The sequence below is a fragment of the Myxine glutinosa genome, chromosome 7 (genome assembly GCF_964187855.1).
Source record: "Myxine glutinosa chromosome 7, kmMyxGlut1.1, whole genome shotgun sequence".
NCBI lineage: Eukaryota > Metazoa > Chordata > Myxini > Myxiniformes > Myxinidae > Myxine > Myxine glutinosa.
Window position 1 is genome coordinate 33,431,193 of NC_136267.1, and position 17,421 is coordinate 33,448,613.

At 47.4% G+C, this 17,421-nt stretch overlaps 1 protein-coding gene across 11 annotated transcripts in view; it reads right to left on the reverse strand.

The window, feature by feature from the left end:
- The window catches only part of LOC137430452 (complement factor H-like), a 184,686-nt gene that overhangs the window by 89,446 nt on the left and 77,819 nt on the right, over nt 1-17,421 (reverse strand). For all 11 annotated transcript variants that reach the window (XR_013624046.1, XR_013624045.1, XR_013624048.1 and 8 more), the window contains 3 exons: nt 12,180-12,262; nt 11,856-11,997; nt 11,082-11,161 (listed from right to left, as the gene is read on the reverse strand). Coding sequence is in view for 7 of the 11 variants with exons in the window: in XM_078781414.1 (XP_078637540.1) it covers nt 11,082-11,161; nt 11,856-11,997; nt 12,180-12,262 (305 nt within the window). In the remaining 4 variants the exon portion in view is untranslated. The remainder of the gene's footprint in view (nt 1-11,081; nt 11,162-11,855; nt 11,998-12,179; nt 12,263-17,421) is intronic.

Consider the following 17,421-nt stretch of genomic DNA (forward strand, 5'->3'; position numbering starts at 1 on the left):
CAAATTTCGCATGTGGAAAAAGTAAGTACACCCCTACATTTATCACTACTTCAAATACCTAAAATTAGAATCAGGTGCACCAGCTCAGGTGCAAATGATAAGAACATCGTTACAGAGGATCTTGGAGGAACCTGTCTTATTTAAACCTCAGACATTTAGTTTGGTTTGCTCTTTGTTGTTGAAGTGTGCGGCGTCACCATGCCTAGATCAAAAAGCTCTCTGAGGCCTTCAGAAAAAAGGTTATAGATGCCTACGAGTCTGCGAAGGGATTTAAAAAGATCTCCAAACAAGTTTGAAATCAATCATTCGACTGTCCGGAAGATCATCTACAAGTGCAGAAGATTCCAAACAACTGCCAACTTGTTCAGGCCAGGCCGCCCCGGCAAGTTCAGCCCGAGAGCAGACTGCAAGATGCTGAAAGAAGTCTCTAAGAACCCCAGAATGTCATCACGGGACCTACAGGTAGCTCTTGCCACTGTTGATGTCAAAGTGCACGAGTCTACCATTAGAAAGAGGCTGCACAAATTTGATCTACATGGGAGGTGTGCCAGGAGGAAACCTTTGCTGTCCAGAAAGAACATCAGGGCAAGACTAAAGTTTGCCAATGAACACCTAGGCAAAGACCAGCACTTCTGGAACAATGTGCTCTGGACAGATGAGTCAAAGGTAGAGCTATTTGGCCACAGTACCAGAAGACATGTTTGGCGAAAACCAAAGACAGCATTTGACCACAAGAACCTGATACCAACTGTAAAGCATGGTGGTGGAAATATTATGGTTTGGGGCAGCTTTGCTGCATCAGGGCCTGGGCAGCTCACCATCATAGAATCCACTATGAATTCTTCATTGTACCAGAGGGTGCTTGAGGATAATGTGAGGCCATCTGTCGGAAGGTTGAAGCTCAACCGAAGGTGGACCTTGCAACATGACAATAACCCTAAACATACCAGTAAATCCACAAAAGGAATGTCTGAAAAGAAAGAAATGGAGGGTTCTGGAATGGCCAAGTCAAAGCCCGGATCTAAATCCCATCGAGATGTTGTGGGGGGATTTGAAACGAGCTGTTCATGCAAGAAACCCCTCAAATATCGCACAGCTGAAAGAATTCTGCATGGAGGAGTGGGCAAAAATTTCTCCCAGTCAATGTCAGAGACTGGTAGACAGTTGTAAGAAATGCCTACTTGAGGTTGTTTCTGCCAAAGGGGGCAATACCACCTATTAGAGCCAAGGGTGTACCTACTTTTTCCACATGCGAAATTTGCATTTATGTTTATTTAAATTATACAATGGACTACAAAATGCAAATGTTTCATGATATTTGTTGTGGAAAACCAATCAGGTCCACACAACTTTAGTCCAACGGGTGGTTTAATTGCATTTAGATCATGGCATCATCCTGTAAAGTAGGAAATACAATAAGTATACGATGTGACATCACATGGGACCAATTCATAACATTCAATGCAAGCAAGCTGGATATTCTATGCAGGCGTACCGCTAGCGAGTCTACTAGATGTAACGTGTCACAGGAGAAGTCTCGGAGCTCCGTCCGCAGCAGCGGGTCTTATAGTCACGCCCCTAGTGGTGTCAACGAGCAGCGAGCATCACCCCCGGGTTCAGTACGAATACGATTTCACTACATTCACCCCCCGTCAGAATTATACGGCCGCGCGGCTAAAGCGAGTGAGCGTCAGCACGAACAGGGTGCGGAACATCAGTCGACCCAACCGTATCGGGCCGGGCGGCGAATTTCTCTGCCAGCACGCGTCCGAAATTCCCCGGGTACGGCATCACGTATCCCTGTGTCCCCGGCGTCGGAGGCGCCAACAGGGTCGGGTGACGAAGGGGGTAACTCCAAGTCGTCGGGCCCAGGTAGTCTCGGCGAGGGGAGGGTCGGTAGACTTTCGGCGATGGGAGCGTCGGGAGAGGCCATAGTCTCATAGATGGGTTCGATCGGTTCGTCCGATTCCCTACTTAGGTCGGCGACCCCGCAAGGGGCAAGGTGACGGACGGAGACAGTAGTCTCACGGCCATCAGTCGTCATCACACGAGCATGCTCAGGATTAGCCTGGAGAATCTGCACTTTGTCCACTAGGGGGTCGTACTTGCTCGCGCGAACCGCCCGTTTAAGGTAGGCCGGCCCGGGCCCAGCGAGCCAACTGGGCAAAGACCGTATACACCCCGAGCTCCTGGGGTGGTGGAAAAGTCGCTCGTGGGGAGTTTGGTTGGTTGCCGTACTCAGGAGAGCCCTGATCGAGTTCAACGCCGCAGGTAGCGACCAAGCCCATTTATCGAGGCCCCGGCCGAGGGTCCGGAGGTTGAGCATGACGGCCCTCCAGATAATCCCGTTGAAGCGTTCGATCTGCCCATTAGCCTGGGGTCTGTACGGCGTGGTGTAACTAGAAGCAATGTTATTTTGGAGCAGATAGCCGCGCACCTCCTGAGACAAGAAGACCGCACCCCGGTCGGTATGGACATAGGCCGGGTAACCGAACATTGAGAACAAGTTCTGTAAGCATCGCATCACCGTGGCAGCAGTCATGTCCGCGCACGTATAAGCAAAGGGGAATCGCGAGTACTCATCAACGATAGTGAGCAGATAGCGAGAGCCGCTCGACACCGGCAATGGGCCCTTGAAATCCATCGCCAAGCGTTCCCACGGGCGTGTAGCCTTCACCAGAGTCCCCATGGGAGGGTTATAGAAACGCGGTTTGATTTCCGCGCAGATAGCGCAGTCGCGACAGATACGGCGGATATCGTCAATCGAATATGGGAGATTCCCACACCGCACAAAATGAGCGAAACGCGTTACGCCGGGATGGCCCGCAGTGGCATGCAGCACCCGTAGGCCCTCCAGAGAGGTGATACCCGCACATGTAGCCGGTCGTGATAAGGCATCGGCGGCCTGGTTATCCTTCCCCGGGCGATATTTGATGGTGTAACAGAAGTCGGCGAGTTCGATACGCCAGCGAGTGATTTTCTCGTTCTTAATGCGCTGGGCGTGTAAGCCGTAAGGTGTCGTACATGAACGCAACGCTTTGCTGGTCCGTGATGATTTGGAAGCTCCGCCCGAGTAAGTACGGGCGCCACCGCCGAATCGACTCGACGATCGCATACGCTTCCTTTTCAACGGACGAGTGTCGCCGCTCAGCGGTGGTAAGAGTCCGTGAAAAGAAAGCCACGGGACGCCCCCCTTGGGAGAGGGTCGCCGCGATGGCCTGATCCGAGGCGTCACTTTCGAGGACGAACGAGCCGCTCTCGTCGATTGTCGCCACGGCGGCTCGGGCGATGTCGGCCTTAAGGCCTTCAAAGGCCGCCAATGCGGCCGGACTCAGGGGGAAGGTGTCGCAGGCCACGAGGGGGCAAAGTTTCGCGGAGAAACTTTGCACCCATTTGGAGTAATGGGCGAACAGCCCAAGGAGGCGCTTCAGGGACGCCCGATCACGGGGAGGGGCCATGTCGAGCAAAGGTCGCAGACGCTCCTTATCCGGAGCGACAGAGCCATGGGTCACGGTGTACCCCAGAAGATCTATCGTGCGTAGGGAGTATTGGCACTTATCCTCGTTCATAGTTAAGTGATACCGCTGCGCGACCTCAAGGAAGCGCTTCAGATTAGCATCATGGTGCCCTTGGTCATATCCACAAACCGTAAGATTATCGAGGTAGACGAAAACATCGGTTAAGTGCTCCCGCGCAACGAGGTCATCCATGGCCCTCTGGAAACAAGTGACCCCGTTCGTTACCCCAAAAGGCAATCACGTAAATTGGTACAACCGCTGCCCCGACTCAAATGCGGTATAGATACGATCCGCCCTAGAGATAGGGATCTGGTGGTACGCACTACGGAGATCGAGAGTGCTATAGACCGAATACTGGGACACCTGTTGCACTAGCGCGTCCATCCCCGGAAGGGGGTAGGCATCCAGCTGTGTAAAGCGGTTAATCGTTTGGGAATAGTCGATTACCATGCGTCTGCGATGGGCCTCGCTGCATACCACCAAGACCTGGGCGCGCCACGGCGACCTACTAGGTTCTATGATGCCGTCTTTCAAGAGCTGAGCCGTTTCGTCCGCAATGAATTGCATGTCTGCGCGAGAGTAGCGCCGTGATTTCACCGCGACAGGGGTGCAGTCGGAGGTTAGATTGGGGAACAGTGAAAGCGGCTGGACGTCCATTTGCGCTAGGGCGCACACCGCAAGCGCGTCGTCCGCCCCCACAACAAGCGTGTCAGGCCCACCAAACTCCATTACCAGACGTCCATGCAGCTTAAGAAAATCGTGTCCTAACAGAATATCAGCACATAATGCGGGTAAAACCATAAGGTGTACATCAGGGAAAACCCGTCCCTTTAGCACGAGTTTCAAACGGCATTCCCCCTTCGTGCTGAGTCGAAGCCCCTGGGAAGCCATGAAGATCCGTCTCGTAGACCTCCAGATCCGCCAGCCATGCCTGAGCACAAGTCGCTGGTCGATAAAACTATCCGTAGACCCTGTATCCACCAAGGCCCGAACACAATGGCCTTCGACCATGAGGGGAATAAGGGCTTGAGCCAGGCCAGACGAGGCTGCTGGGAGCGGGACTGAGCCCCCCGAATGGGTCGGACCAGCCTCGCGGGTGGATCCTACGCCAGCAGCAGTTTTGCGGTCATGGCCGGAGTCTGCGTTGACCATGGGGAATCCATTAACGCCATCAGAGGGCTTTCCCAAGCATTCCGGTGTTTCGCGATTCAAAATCTGACAATTCTGACGGGAAAAGGCCTCCGTAGTATTTGAAATCGCCTTTTGACACTTTTGGCAGAAAAAGGCCTCCGTAGTATTCGAAATCGCCTTTTGACACTTTTGGCAGCAAAAGGCCTCCGTAGTATTTGAAATCGCTTTTGTCGGGGCGTGGGCCACCGTTAGCTCGTGGACGACACGAGGAGAACGTTCCGCTGGGGCTTGGCGAGGCTTCAAAGCCCCTTGCGTGGCCCGGAGTTTGGTCAAGGACACGTACTTCGTGCCCGATGGAGGATGAGACGGTGGTGGCTGTCCGGTGACGCCCGCCAAGGACGTCTGAGCGCCCAGGGGCCCGCAGAGAGGGGCCCTCCCCTTCGAAGTCGGGTAAGGCGCCGGGTTTCGGGCTCGGCTCGCGGGCTCCGCAATGAGCCCATTCAAGGTCGCCGCGCCCGCGCGACCGCGACCGCGCGAGTCAATGAGCCACGAGCCGCATGCCGTTTTCCTGCACACTCTCGCGTAATGTCCCTTTTGCGAGCACAAATGGCATATAGCGTCTCGTGCCGGACACACGACCCGGGCATGGCGTGGCCCCCCACAGAAAAAGCATGCGGCCCCGCGTAAGGCCTTGGGTCTGGTCGTAACGGCAGCCGTCAGGGCTGGGTCTTCCTCCGGAGCATCCCGGAGTTCCGCGAGCGGATCCGCGTCCTCGGCGGTAGCACTCTCTGACCGGGCGTGTAGTGTGGTGCCCGCCAAGAGGCGCGTGCGATCATAGGTGTTCGATTGCATCCGCGCTTCAGTGTATACTGTCCCTTGCTCGAGTGCCGTAGCGAAGGTCAGATCGGTCTTCTCTAAGAGCTTGAGCCTTAGTTCCTGGGAGGAGACCCCTGCAATGAAGGCATCTAAAAGACGATCATCCTGAGCCTGCGCGGGAGTCCGTGGCTCCCTGACGCTGTCCAGCAAGAGCTGCCAGAGCTCCTGGGCGTAGTGGTCCATCGCCTCGTTGGGTTGCTGACGTCGCGTTTGCAGCAAATATCGTGCATACACCGGGCTTTTTTCCTTTATGTACAGCCGTTTAAGCTCCGCGATGGAGAGGTCATACGTCGCGCATTGAGCGATAGAGTTGTACACCCGGTAGTCGATTTTTGAATGTAGTGTTGCTAGCTTCGCGGCAGCCGTCGGCGCGGTCTCAGGCTCATCAAAAAGATTCTCCAATGTTCTGAGCCAGTGCTTCAGTTGCAAGCCACCATCCGGGGCTTGCGGGTCGGCGCAGAATACGGAAACCGTCAGCGTCTTGTTGCCAGCCATGTCGGTAGATCTTAAATGCAATTAAGTGTTGTGGAAAACCAATCAGGTCCACACAACTTTAGACCAACGGGTGGTTTAATTGCATTTAGATCATGACATCATCCTGTAAAGTAGGAAATACAATAAGTATACGATGTGACATCACATGGGACCAATTCATAACATTCAATGCAAGCAAGCTGGATATTCTATGCAGGCGTTCCGTTAGCGAGTCTACTAGATGTAACGTGTCACAGGAGAAGTCTCGGAGCTCCGTCCGCAGCAGCGGGTCTTATAGTCACGCCCCTAGTGGTGTCAACGAGCAGCGAGCATCACCCCCGGGTTCAGTACGAATACGATTTCACTACAATATTTGTTGTATTATATCACCTTTATCTATCAATATTGTTGAAATGAAGATCAAATAGCTGTATGTTGAAATATGTTGAAAAAGTCAAAACTTTACATGGGGTGTACTTACTTTTTCACATGACTGTATCATGTGCCTTGGATACGGTATGCCACCCCGCTCTGCTCACCAAACTCTCCTCCTTTGGTATCCATGGAAATCTCCGCGCATGGCTGGCGGACTTCCTCTCTAGTCGTAGTCGATGTGTGGCCCTGAATGGGTTTCTCTCATCTCCTCTTCCTGTTCAGGCTGGAGTTCCCCAAGGCAGTGTTCTGGGCCCTGTGCTTTTTTCTGGTCTTCATCAATGATCTGTCTGACTCTCTGGAAAATCCGCGCTATCTCTTTGCTGATGACTCCACTCTCTGTCGCTCCATCCCTCATCCCTCAGGTCGGCAGTCTGCAGCCTCCTCACTCTCTGCAGACCTGGACAAAATCACAGACTGGTCAAAGAAGTGGAACATGTCTTTCAATCCTGACAAATCTCACACTCTTACGATGTCTCTCCGAAAAGACCGACTGGACAACCCTCCCATCCACTTTCTGAATAATCCTCTCCAAGAAGTTCTGTTGGGTCTCACTCAAGCTTTTGGGTCTCACTATCTGCCATGATCTTTCCTGGGCAACCCACATTTCAAATCTGGCCTCCAAAGCCAGTCGCCGACTGGGCATCCTCTGTCGTGCGAAGTCCTTCCTTGGCACACCTGAGCTCCTCACCACGTACAAGGCTTTCATCCGCAGCTCAATGGAATACTGCTCTCCCCTCTGGGCTGGTGCTCCTGCCTCACACCTAGCTCGTCTTCACGCTGTTGAAACCAAAGCGTTCAGAATCATTGGAATCTCCCGCGATGAAGCTATCTCCGAGGGCCTTTCACTTACTCACCGCAGGCAGGTTGGTGTTCTTTCCATCTTCTACAGACTCCTCTCCGGCCTTGTTCCCCCAGCTCTCTCTGGGTTCTGTCCCCCAAATATACCTCCAGGTCGCACAAGATCTGCCTGCAACCCTCCTATGGTTAAACTGCCAAAATCAAGACTCTCTGCTCACCTTCACTCCTCTTTTCTCCCGCCTCTGGAACAAACTCCCTCACTCTCTTCAATCCCACGCATCCCTTCATATCTTTAAAACAGCTGTTCACCACCATCTCTTATCTTCCCCCATCCAAAACCTTGATCTTTTCTACCCCCGCTAATTTCACCCCAAATCCAATATTTTGAAATACCAACTTCTTTCCTGGAAGTCCTTGGTGTTCTTTTGTTTGACACTTCTCCCCCCCCCCCCCTTCCCACGCCTCCTCCACCCAAGCCCTCTCCCTCCCACACATCTCCCGATGTCCCTGCTCTCAAATGTTGTGTTTGTGTGCTTCCACTTCTCTCCCCATCTTGTCTATCGCTCCCCTTTTTATATACATTGTTTGTCTGTTTGATTTGTTTGTGTGATAAATGTTTGCTCTTTCACGAGCCTCGATTCTGTATACAAAAAAAAAAAAAAAAAAATTCGTCCAAAAAATTGTTGAAATAAAAAAATCTTTTGGAATCCACAATACAAATGTATTTCTTTTGTTTGCAGTGGAACAAGACAAAAAAAGCAGAAAAAACTCCAAAATCTTAGCTTATTCCACAAATCCTAAAATGGCACAGACAATATTATTGACACCTTCTCGAAGTTGTTGGAAATAATTAGACTTCAAGCATGGTGATTCTCCTTTACTTTGGAATTGAACTCACCTGTGGTGAGTTGCAGGTGCCAGTGGCTGCAATATAAAAATCACTCATTTAATCAGTTTGAATCGAGAAAAGGAGTCATTCTGCTCTTTTGTGTCACTGTGTGCACCACAATGAGCATGGAGAAAAGAAAGAAAACCAGATAATTATCTGAAGAGGTCAGACACAAGATTGTAGCCAAGCATGGACAACCTCAAGTCTGCAAATCCATCTCCAGAGACCTTGATGGTCCTGTGTCCACCGTACGCAATGTTATCAAGAAGTTTAAGGCCCATGGCACTGTAGCCAACCTCCCTGAACGTGGCCACAAGAGAAAACTTGATCGAAGATTGCAGCAAAAGATTGTTCGAATGGTGGAGAAAGCACCTCGATCAACTGACAGATTCAAGCTGACCTTCAGAAACAAGGTACGACAGTTTCAACTCGCACCATCCGTCACCAACTCAATGAAAGGGGGTTCTCTGGTAGGAGACCTAGGAGGACCCCACTGCTGAGAGGGAGACATAAGGAAGCCTGACTGGAGTTTCCCAAAACACACCTGAACAAGCCAAAATCCTTCTGGGAGAATGCGGACAGATGAGACCAAATTAGAGCTTTTGGTGAAGCACATCATCTCTATGTTTACAAAGAACAAAATGAAGCCTTCAAAGAAAAGAACACCTTCCCTACAGTCAAACATGGATGATGTTCCATGATGTTTTGGGGTTCCTGTGCTGCCTCTGGCACTGGGTGCCTTGAATGTGTGCATGGCATCATGAAATCAGGAGATTACCAAGGCATTTTCGAGTGTAATGTTCAACCGAGTGTCAGAAAGCTGGGTCTCTGTCGAAGGTCACGGGTCTTTCAGCAGGACAATGACCCAAAACACACTTCAAAAAACACCCATTAATGGTTCAAAACAAAACGCTGGACTGTTCTGATATGGCCAGCAATGAGTCGAGATCTAAATCCCATTGAACATCTGTGGAGAGATCTGAAAACAGCAGTTGGCAGAAGGCATTCTTCAAATCTGGGAGAATTGGAGCAGTTTGCACAAGAAGAGTGGGTCAAACTGCCAGTAGAGAGGTGTAGGAAGCTCATTCATGGCTATAGGAAGTGCTTGACTGCAGTTATTTTGTCCAAAGTCTGTGCAAGCAAATATTAAGTCTACGGCGTCAATAATTTTGTCAATGCCATTTCTTTTTATTTTCTGATTTAAAAGGATATATTAAGTTCTATATCAAAAACAAATGTTCTGCAATATTAACAGTGAAATAAAGAATTGTGGAGACTAAATACTTTTGTCAATTTCAACTTATTTTTCGAGAAAATTGTGAGTTATTTGAAAAAAGTGCAAGGGTGCCAATATTTTTGGCCACGACTGTACATACAGTGCATTTAGAAAAAAGTATTCAGACCCCTTCACTTTTTTCACATTTTGTTATGTTGCAGCCTTATGCTGAAATCGTTTCAATTCATTTTTTCCCTCATCAATCCACACTCAATACCCCATAATGACAAAGAGAAAACAGGATTTTAAAAAGTTTTGCAAATTTATTAAAAAGAAAAAAAACTGAAATATCACATTGACAGAAGTATTCATACCCTTTGCTATGACACTTGAAATTTAGCTCAGGTGCCTCCCATTTCTCTTGATCATCTTTAAGATGTTTCTACACCTTGATTGGAGTCCACCTGTGGTAAATTTAATTGATTGGACATGATTTGGAAAGGCACACACCTGTCTATATAAGGTCTCACAGCTGACAATGCATATCAGAGCAAAAACCAAGCCATGAGGTCGAAGGAACTGCCTGCAGAGCTCAGAGACAGGATTGTGTCGAGGCACAGATCTGGGGAAGCCTACAGAAAAAATTCTGCTGCATTGAAGGTTCCCAAGAGCACAGTGGCCTCCATAATTCTTAAATGGAAGAAGTTTGGAACAACCAGGACTCTTCCTAGAGCTGGCCGTCCGGCCAAACTGAGCAATCGGGGGAGAAGGGCCTTGGTAAGAGAGGTGACCCAGAACCCGATGGTCACTCTGGCTGAGCTCCAGATATCCTGTGTGGAGATGGGAGAAACTTCCAAAAGGACAACCATCACTGCAACACTCCACCGATCTGGGCTTTATGGCAGAGTGGCCAGACGGAAGCCTCTCCTTCGTGAAAGACACATGAAAGCCCACAGAATCTTGTTTCTCACAGTCTGAGAGTCCTTTAGGTGCTTTTTTGCAAACCTTTTTCTCTGAGATTCTCTTCACTGCTTCCAAAGGTTCGAGGTTGTCTTGCTGTACTTGCAATGATACGGCGCCGAGAGCTGAGGTATGCGGCGGTAGCTGGGCCCGTGGTGCACTTGTGATATTCTGTTGTGAATCATCCGCAGGCGGTTCAACATTCGTTTTCACAAAAAACTTCCTGATGTGCATTTTGGCTTTTCTTTAGATGAGGTAAATTAAATTAATCTACTCTAAATTAAAACTGGAATCGCATAAGTTTTATGTTAATGTTCGCCGTTCAGCTCCGTCTCATGGACTGCAGACTGCATCTAACCGTTAATCTGATTTGAAAAAGGATGCAGCCAATCACGTCACTCTATGCAAATACCGCGATATCTGCCGTGGCTGGAGGAAGAAATCCACGCACTTGGGTTCCGTTTCGCTTTGTTACTCACGTTTAAATACGGGATGTTTTTATCTTAATTGTAAACTACTGAAAAAAGCAATGGCGGGGCCCCCCTGCCCACCCCCCAAAACTCCGCAGATGGCCACGACTGTACAAACATTTTGGGAGGATCCAGCTGAGCAGCGCAGAAACAATTAACACGATGAGTTATTTAGTTATTCCAAGTCAGATGGGAAATGATAAAACGAAAGAAATCTTATGTCAGTTCATTTTGTGTTCAAGAAAGAACTCATTTACAGATTTTATTCTGCTGAGATTTTGTCCATAATGGTGAGAACATGCGCAGGTACGTACTTGCTTTTTATACGCCTCCGGATATCTCAGATGATTGTCTTGAAATGACCTGCTTGGTATCAAACAGGACGGATCAGTGTCTAAGGGAAGGAGGGAAAACATATGCAGAGATAAATATTCAGAAGAAGGAGATAAGATGGATATATTATGGGATTACAGTGCAAGGTAACACTGCATTCCTAAACACCTACATGTGAACAAATGTCATCGGAATTTGACAAAATGAGAGAGAAACCTGCAAAACATGTTTCAAATAAATGCATTCGAAATTTTCTCAAGAACCTGTCTTTTAATTCTAAAGTACTTTGGGACAAAGATCGATATAACTGTTCCATTTGTTTTCAATAGAGATAGAATAAATTTTCAATAGAAATATAATCGATAGTAAAAGTCGAGAGTTTCTACAGAATGTCTGTAGTATTTGGTCCTAAAGTATGATAGAATTCTGTCGACAGGTTCTACAGAACTTCCATAGAAATTTTATATAGAAGGTCCATGGAATAGTTCTATCGAATTTGGTGCTAAAGTGCTGTCGGAAATTTATATAAACAGGTTTTACTGAATGTCGATAGAAAATTTATACAGAATTTCTATGGAACACTTCTACAGAACATGGTCCAAAAGTACTGTGGAATTTCAACACACAGGTTCAACAGAACATCATTGGAAATTTCATAAAGAATTTCCATGGACAGTTCAATAGAAATTGTTCCCAAAGAACGATCGAAATTTTATATAGACAGTAGGAGGGGATGAATTGCCGCAAATTCAAACCTCTTCCGCAGAAGGGGAGATCCATCTTTCCAGAGCTCCAGCCTACCCTCATTGATCGTTTAAGTGATTTTGTTCCATCTTCACAGTGCATTTCCACAACGGCATTGATGGGAAACTCGTAGTGGTACGAAGAGCTGTACCACTATAGGGATAAAGCAAGCAGCAAAAAAGAGGGAATGGGATGAATGTTAGATGAACAATGATGATGAAGAGACCTTTTTGGAGTGTGTTATTGATCCGATGAAAGTCGGAATTGAATTCACAACATGTGGCTTTTGCTTCAATACAAAAACCAAGGTGTGGGAAATGCAGACTTCCTCATACCTTCTCTATTTTATATCTCACATATCCTTCAGGGACAACCAGGGAACGTGCATTCAGCTCTTCCTTTGTAACCCTGGAGTAATCTACAAACAGAGAAACGAATATGAAACACACACAGAAAGTTTTACAAATAACATTCGGCACAAAATGAATTGGTGTTCAAGTACAGAAAATAAAGAACATTTGTTTCAATAATCAAACACGTTAGTAAACTATACAATGTCTATACTATGGGGTAATGGGGTGATGTATTTATGACTCATGCACACTTAGTGATGGAGAGGTGAGGGAGGTTTAATAGGTGCGTACAAATGGGGGAGCGTGCTTGGGTACCATAGTATGAATGAAGATCATTGACACAAATTATATCTGTTATTTGTTTCCTGATTTTTTTCCCCATCGCTCACATTTCAAACAAATGTTAATTTGAATATTTCAAACTCACACGCCTTTCTGTCGTATTGTATTGCATCATGTTGAAAATATAGGCAATCTTTGAATGACCATTCACCTCATACGGTTAGTTATGAAAGGAGTGTTCAAAGAGTTCTTGGGATGAGATATTTGTTGGCACATTTGGGCCACCATATTTTTTCTCTTATTCTAAAATTGCATGTGTGACAATAAACGTCATCAGTTTCAGTAATCTGACACTTGTTTCATAATAGATCTGACAGTAGAGTGACCTGGTCTGAATCCAAATTGATGATCCGAGATCAAGCCATTGGAGAAGAGGAAGGATTTGATGTCAGAAGCGATGATTGATTCCATGACCGTGCTGATAATCGGGAGCAGGCTGATTGGTCTGTAGTTGCAAGGATCTGTTTTTGAGCCTTTTTTGTGTAAAGAGGTAATGTTGGCTGATTTCCAAGCAGATGGAAAATGACCAATGGTAAATGACAGGGTGAAACTAGGGCAGAGAGAGGAAGTGCAAGAGCAGGTTTTCAGGACACGTGAGCTGATGCTCTCCAGTATAGTTACCTTGGCAGGTGCAAAAGACGTATAATCCAGGAGCAATTGGGTACGACTGGGAAGGGTGGGTACAGAGAGAGGGGGAGAGGGTTAGGGACACAATATTTTGAAGCAAGTACAGAATTGAGGAATTCGGCCCTCTCCTGAGCATTTAGCTTTGGTGCAATTGAAGGGAGGGAAGTGATGGAAGGGCGGCATACTCCAGAGATGGACCTGACAAGGCACCCCCAGGTTTTGGAGGAGGAGACAAGTTTTAAAGATCATTCTTGAGATTAGACAGATGTTGTTTTCTGGCACTTTTGAGAGGAGATGCACACTTGGTGCAGGCTTTGTGGAATGATCAAAGTTTGCCTTCATTTGGATTTCCTTTCCAGCAAGAGAAAGCAAGTTGTTTTACAGCAACCGTCTCACCACAGGATTCAGAATACCAATAGCAGGAGGATGGGTAAGATAACTGAAGACACGATGGGATGAATATGCAAAAGAAAGATCACGTTTTTGTGGAAGTATTCCCAGGCTGAATTAATATCAGGGTCGGTAGATATCGCACACAAATCCTGAAGTGTGATTGCTGCTTTCAATCACTGCTAGTTTGCCCGAGTGATCTCCCAGATTAGCTGGCACTGAGGCTGTTCTTTGAGAATAGACAGAGGGATGTTGACCTTCACAAGTGAGCTAATTGGGGCAGAGGCCACCAAAATACATTTGCAGGGAAGGTGGTCATCAACAAATCCAGAAGCAAAGCTTTGCCATTGCAAGAGATCCAGATGGGCAGATTCAAGGATTGAGTCAGTCCCTTGGAGTCATGAAAGTCCTTCGCAGAAGTGCCATGCCTGGTGACAGAGGTACCAACACCCAGCCAATTAGCACGTTGACAATTATTGAAGTCACCACATATGAGGAAGAGAGAGTTGGGATGAGTGATTAAAAGTTGTTGCATGTCAACTGAGAGAAAGATGTAGATGGAGTTGTCACTTTTGGGAGGACGTTACAAGACACACATGATCTGGGAGCGGATGGAAAGTCACAGCCATAGGCACTCCTGGGATTTGGGAAGTGTAAGAGCAGTACAAGAAGAGTGAGAAATGGAGTTTTTTATGTACAGCTTAACCCCGGCACCAGGACGGGTTCCAGGTCAATCAGACCAGATGAGACAATGCCGGAGATACTAAGAAGACAGGGACATCCTGTGAGAGGAAGGATTCTGTTAAACAGACAATGTCCGGTTTATCAGCAGCAGCCTGCATTGCAAGATCTTTCAGGTTAGAATGGAGCCCTTGGATGTTTGAGGTCCACACAGTTCGGAACAGGGGGAGAGGAGCTGCTGATAGGATGTGGGGATGTGGAGAGTTGCAAGAAGAGGGTGCAGGACCGTGCGAAGCCGGGAGCGGCAGGCGTGATGAGCAGAAGGGTGAAGCTGAGAGGGGGCAGGACAATGTGGAAGTTGAGAGGGAGCAGGACAAGGGGGGGGGGGGTGGAGCAGATGAGGGGTATGGTACTGACATGGAGGGGTTTGGCACCATGAATCAGTGTGAAGTAGAAATATTTGTCGTGTGTCCACAGCCTTTGCACAATTGATACGTAAGGATTCCGAGACTGGATAAACTCAGTTGTCCATGTGTGCCGCTCTCCAAACCGGAAGGTTTCAGGATTCTTTTGGATAAACATATTTCGGCACCAGTTACCATTCGAGCAACACAGTTGGGTGGAACAGCATTAAATAAGCTTGTTAAAGTATACTGGCCATCTGCCTCCACGTGCAGTGTTCCCTTGGGTGCTCATGTGTCCCCTCCGGGATTGTCCAATGGCTGGTCCGCCTTGGAATCCGGCTCCACTTCGAGTGGCTCGAACATTCCTCTCGGCTGGCTTCCTCAGTATAACAAGGGCTCAAAAGGCGTCCTCACGCTCTTCCCGATATGTAAGTATTCGCCCGACACACCGTTCATATGAGTCTTGCTCGACTGGCAAAATTTGCAGCTTCACTGTGGATTGCGTGTGAGTATGGCCTCGCGCCACCTTGCTCCGCAACACACACACATGGTCCTTCGACCGTTCGGCGTCGCGCTCTTCGTGCACCGATCAAGACGTTGTGAGAAGAAATGCGCACCTGGTTCTTTGATGGTTTGTTCTGCGCCAAGCAGGGAACAACTAGAAATGTCGATAGAACAACACACATCCATCCGGACATGATGTGCGACGAAACACGGAGATACTCACACTTACCAACCCGAAACTGCGTGCGACGAACTGCGCGATGAACCGGGCGCCGACCCGGAAACGCCGACAGACACCATGAGCACGGGACCCCGCGATGTATTTATCAAAAATTACTGTGATGTTATAATTGCACCTCGTTCCTTCCCGGCACAACGGGAACACGAAACAAAGGTTGCCTCAGCCCAGCATCCGATAATACGAAGGAAACTATTTTGTTAACCGAACCAATGTAGTCCTCATCAAGGCCGGCCTTAAATAAAAGTGAAGAAAAGTGCATGATGAAAAGTGTTTGGTGTTTGTTTGCGAGAAAGAGAGATTTAAGCGAAGCTGGTAGCTGTAGTTTGAGTGAGACAGAAAGGAAAACCATCAGTCCTGACACGGAGAGTGCAAGATGGTTCCGGGCACCACTTTAACGCTCCTAAGTCTGGATGGTAGTAGTCGTACTACCCTGAGCGCTTGCTGTCTACAACCTACTACCTGGAGAAGTCAAGGCACAAAATATTTTTTAAAGTTAAAATAGCTCATTGTGCTGCTATAGTTATGAAGCTGCTGCTCATTGTGCTGTACCTCGCTGCTTTATTAGTCTCCTACCGGTGTACACCGGAGGGGACTATAGGTTTGCACGCCGTCCCTCCGTCCGTCAGTCAGTCCGTCGGTCCGTCTGTCCTTCAGTCCGTCGGTCCTTCGATCCGTCGGTCCATCAGTCCGTCATGCAAAGAACAGTTGTCCGGACTTTTTTTCTAAACTCTTAATGCTAATGATTTCAAACTTGGTACATGGTTTCCTTATGATAAGTTACAGATCAAGTTCAAACTTCATGACGTTTCGATCATTTTTAACAGTTATGGCACTTTGAACTTTGGGAATTGTGATAATTCTGATGATCCTGAACTCAGTGCCATTTTAAGTTTTAATTTCCTTTAAAAAAGATTTTCTCTGCAATAATAGGACCGATTGAGATCAAATTTTCACTGCAGGGGGGACTCGGTCTGTAGAATATTTTAATGGTAATTATGACGTCACAGGCCATATTGTTTTTCGTGAAAACACGAAAACCCCTTTTTCTCTGCAACGGCTGAACAGATCGAGGCCAAACTTTAAAGGCAGAATCGCATACCCATGACGAACAAAAAAGTCAACGAGCATGATGTCATGCGTCACATGGTTTCAGAGTTATGACATTTTTAGCATGAACCTTTAAAACCGAGATCCTCCCTCATTTTTGATCCAATCGAGGGGAAACTTCACAGATCTGTTCAGCATGTCAGTGTACTAAAATGTCCTTTTGGAATTTGTGATAGGGCACGTGGTTTGGCAGATATCGTTAATTAAACGAAAATATATATATTTTTAAATGGATATCTCTTGAATCGCTGGTACCTCAGACCGTGAGTTGGTAATTATATAATTTACACAGTGCAATACGTGCAGGCTGCTCCATGGAGCGACCTTGCGGGCTTATCAACGAGGCGAGGCGTGACACACGTGTCTCAGCATACCTCAGATCAAGTTTGAAAACCAGCATCAACCGTGCATAAATTTGCATATTCGATCATTTTTGACAAACTTATGGCACTTTGAACTTTGGTTGGGGACATGTATTGCAGCGCAATACTCAGAATGCTTGTTTATAAAGGTTCCTGCTATCAGTTTGGAAAAATCTGGGCATCAGGAAATGGTGTACCTGCATCATGCTTTGAACATTGTTGTACACCGTCCCTTTCCTATTCCATCTCCAGGCCCTGCATGATGTCATTGTCGGGCGCCGAATGGGGAAATGCCGAAAGGGAGTACTCAGTTTTCACTCTGTTTTTTTGTTACTTGCGAAAATCGAAGATTTCCAAGTATATTGGTTGGTCTTGTGCGTTATTCTGTCTGTCTGTCTGTCTGTCTGTTTGTATGTCAGTCGCCCATAGGTCACAATTTTCAACCAATCTTCATGAAACTTCACCAAATGGAACAGTTGGTCATAAGCAAGAAGCCTATTGTTTTTGGGGTCAAAAGGTCAATAGGCCCACACAGACCAAAGGTCACCAACTTTGTCAAATTTCTA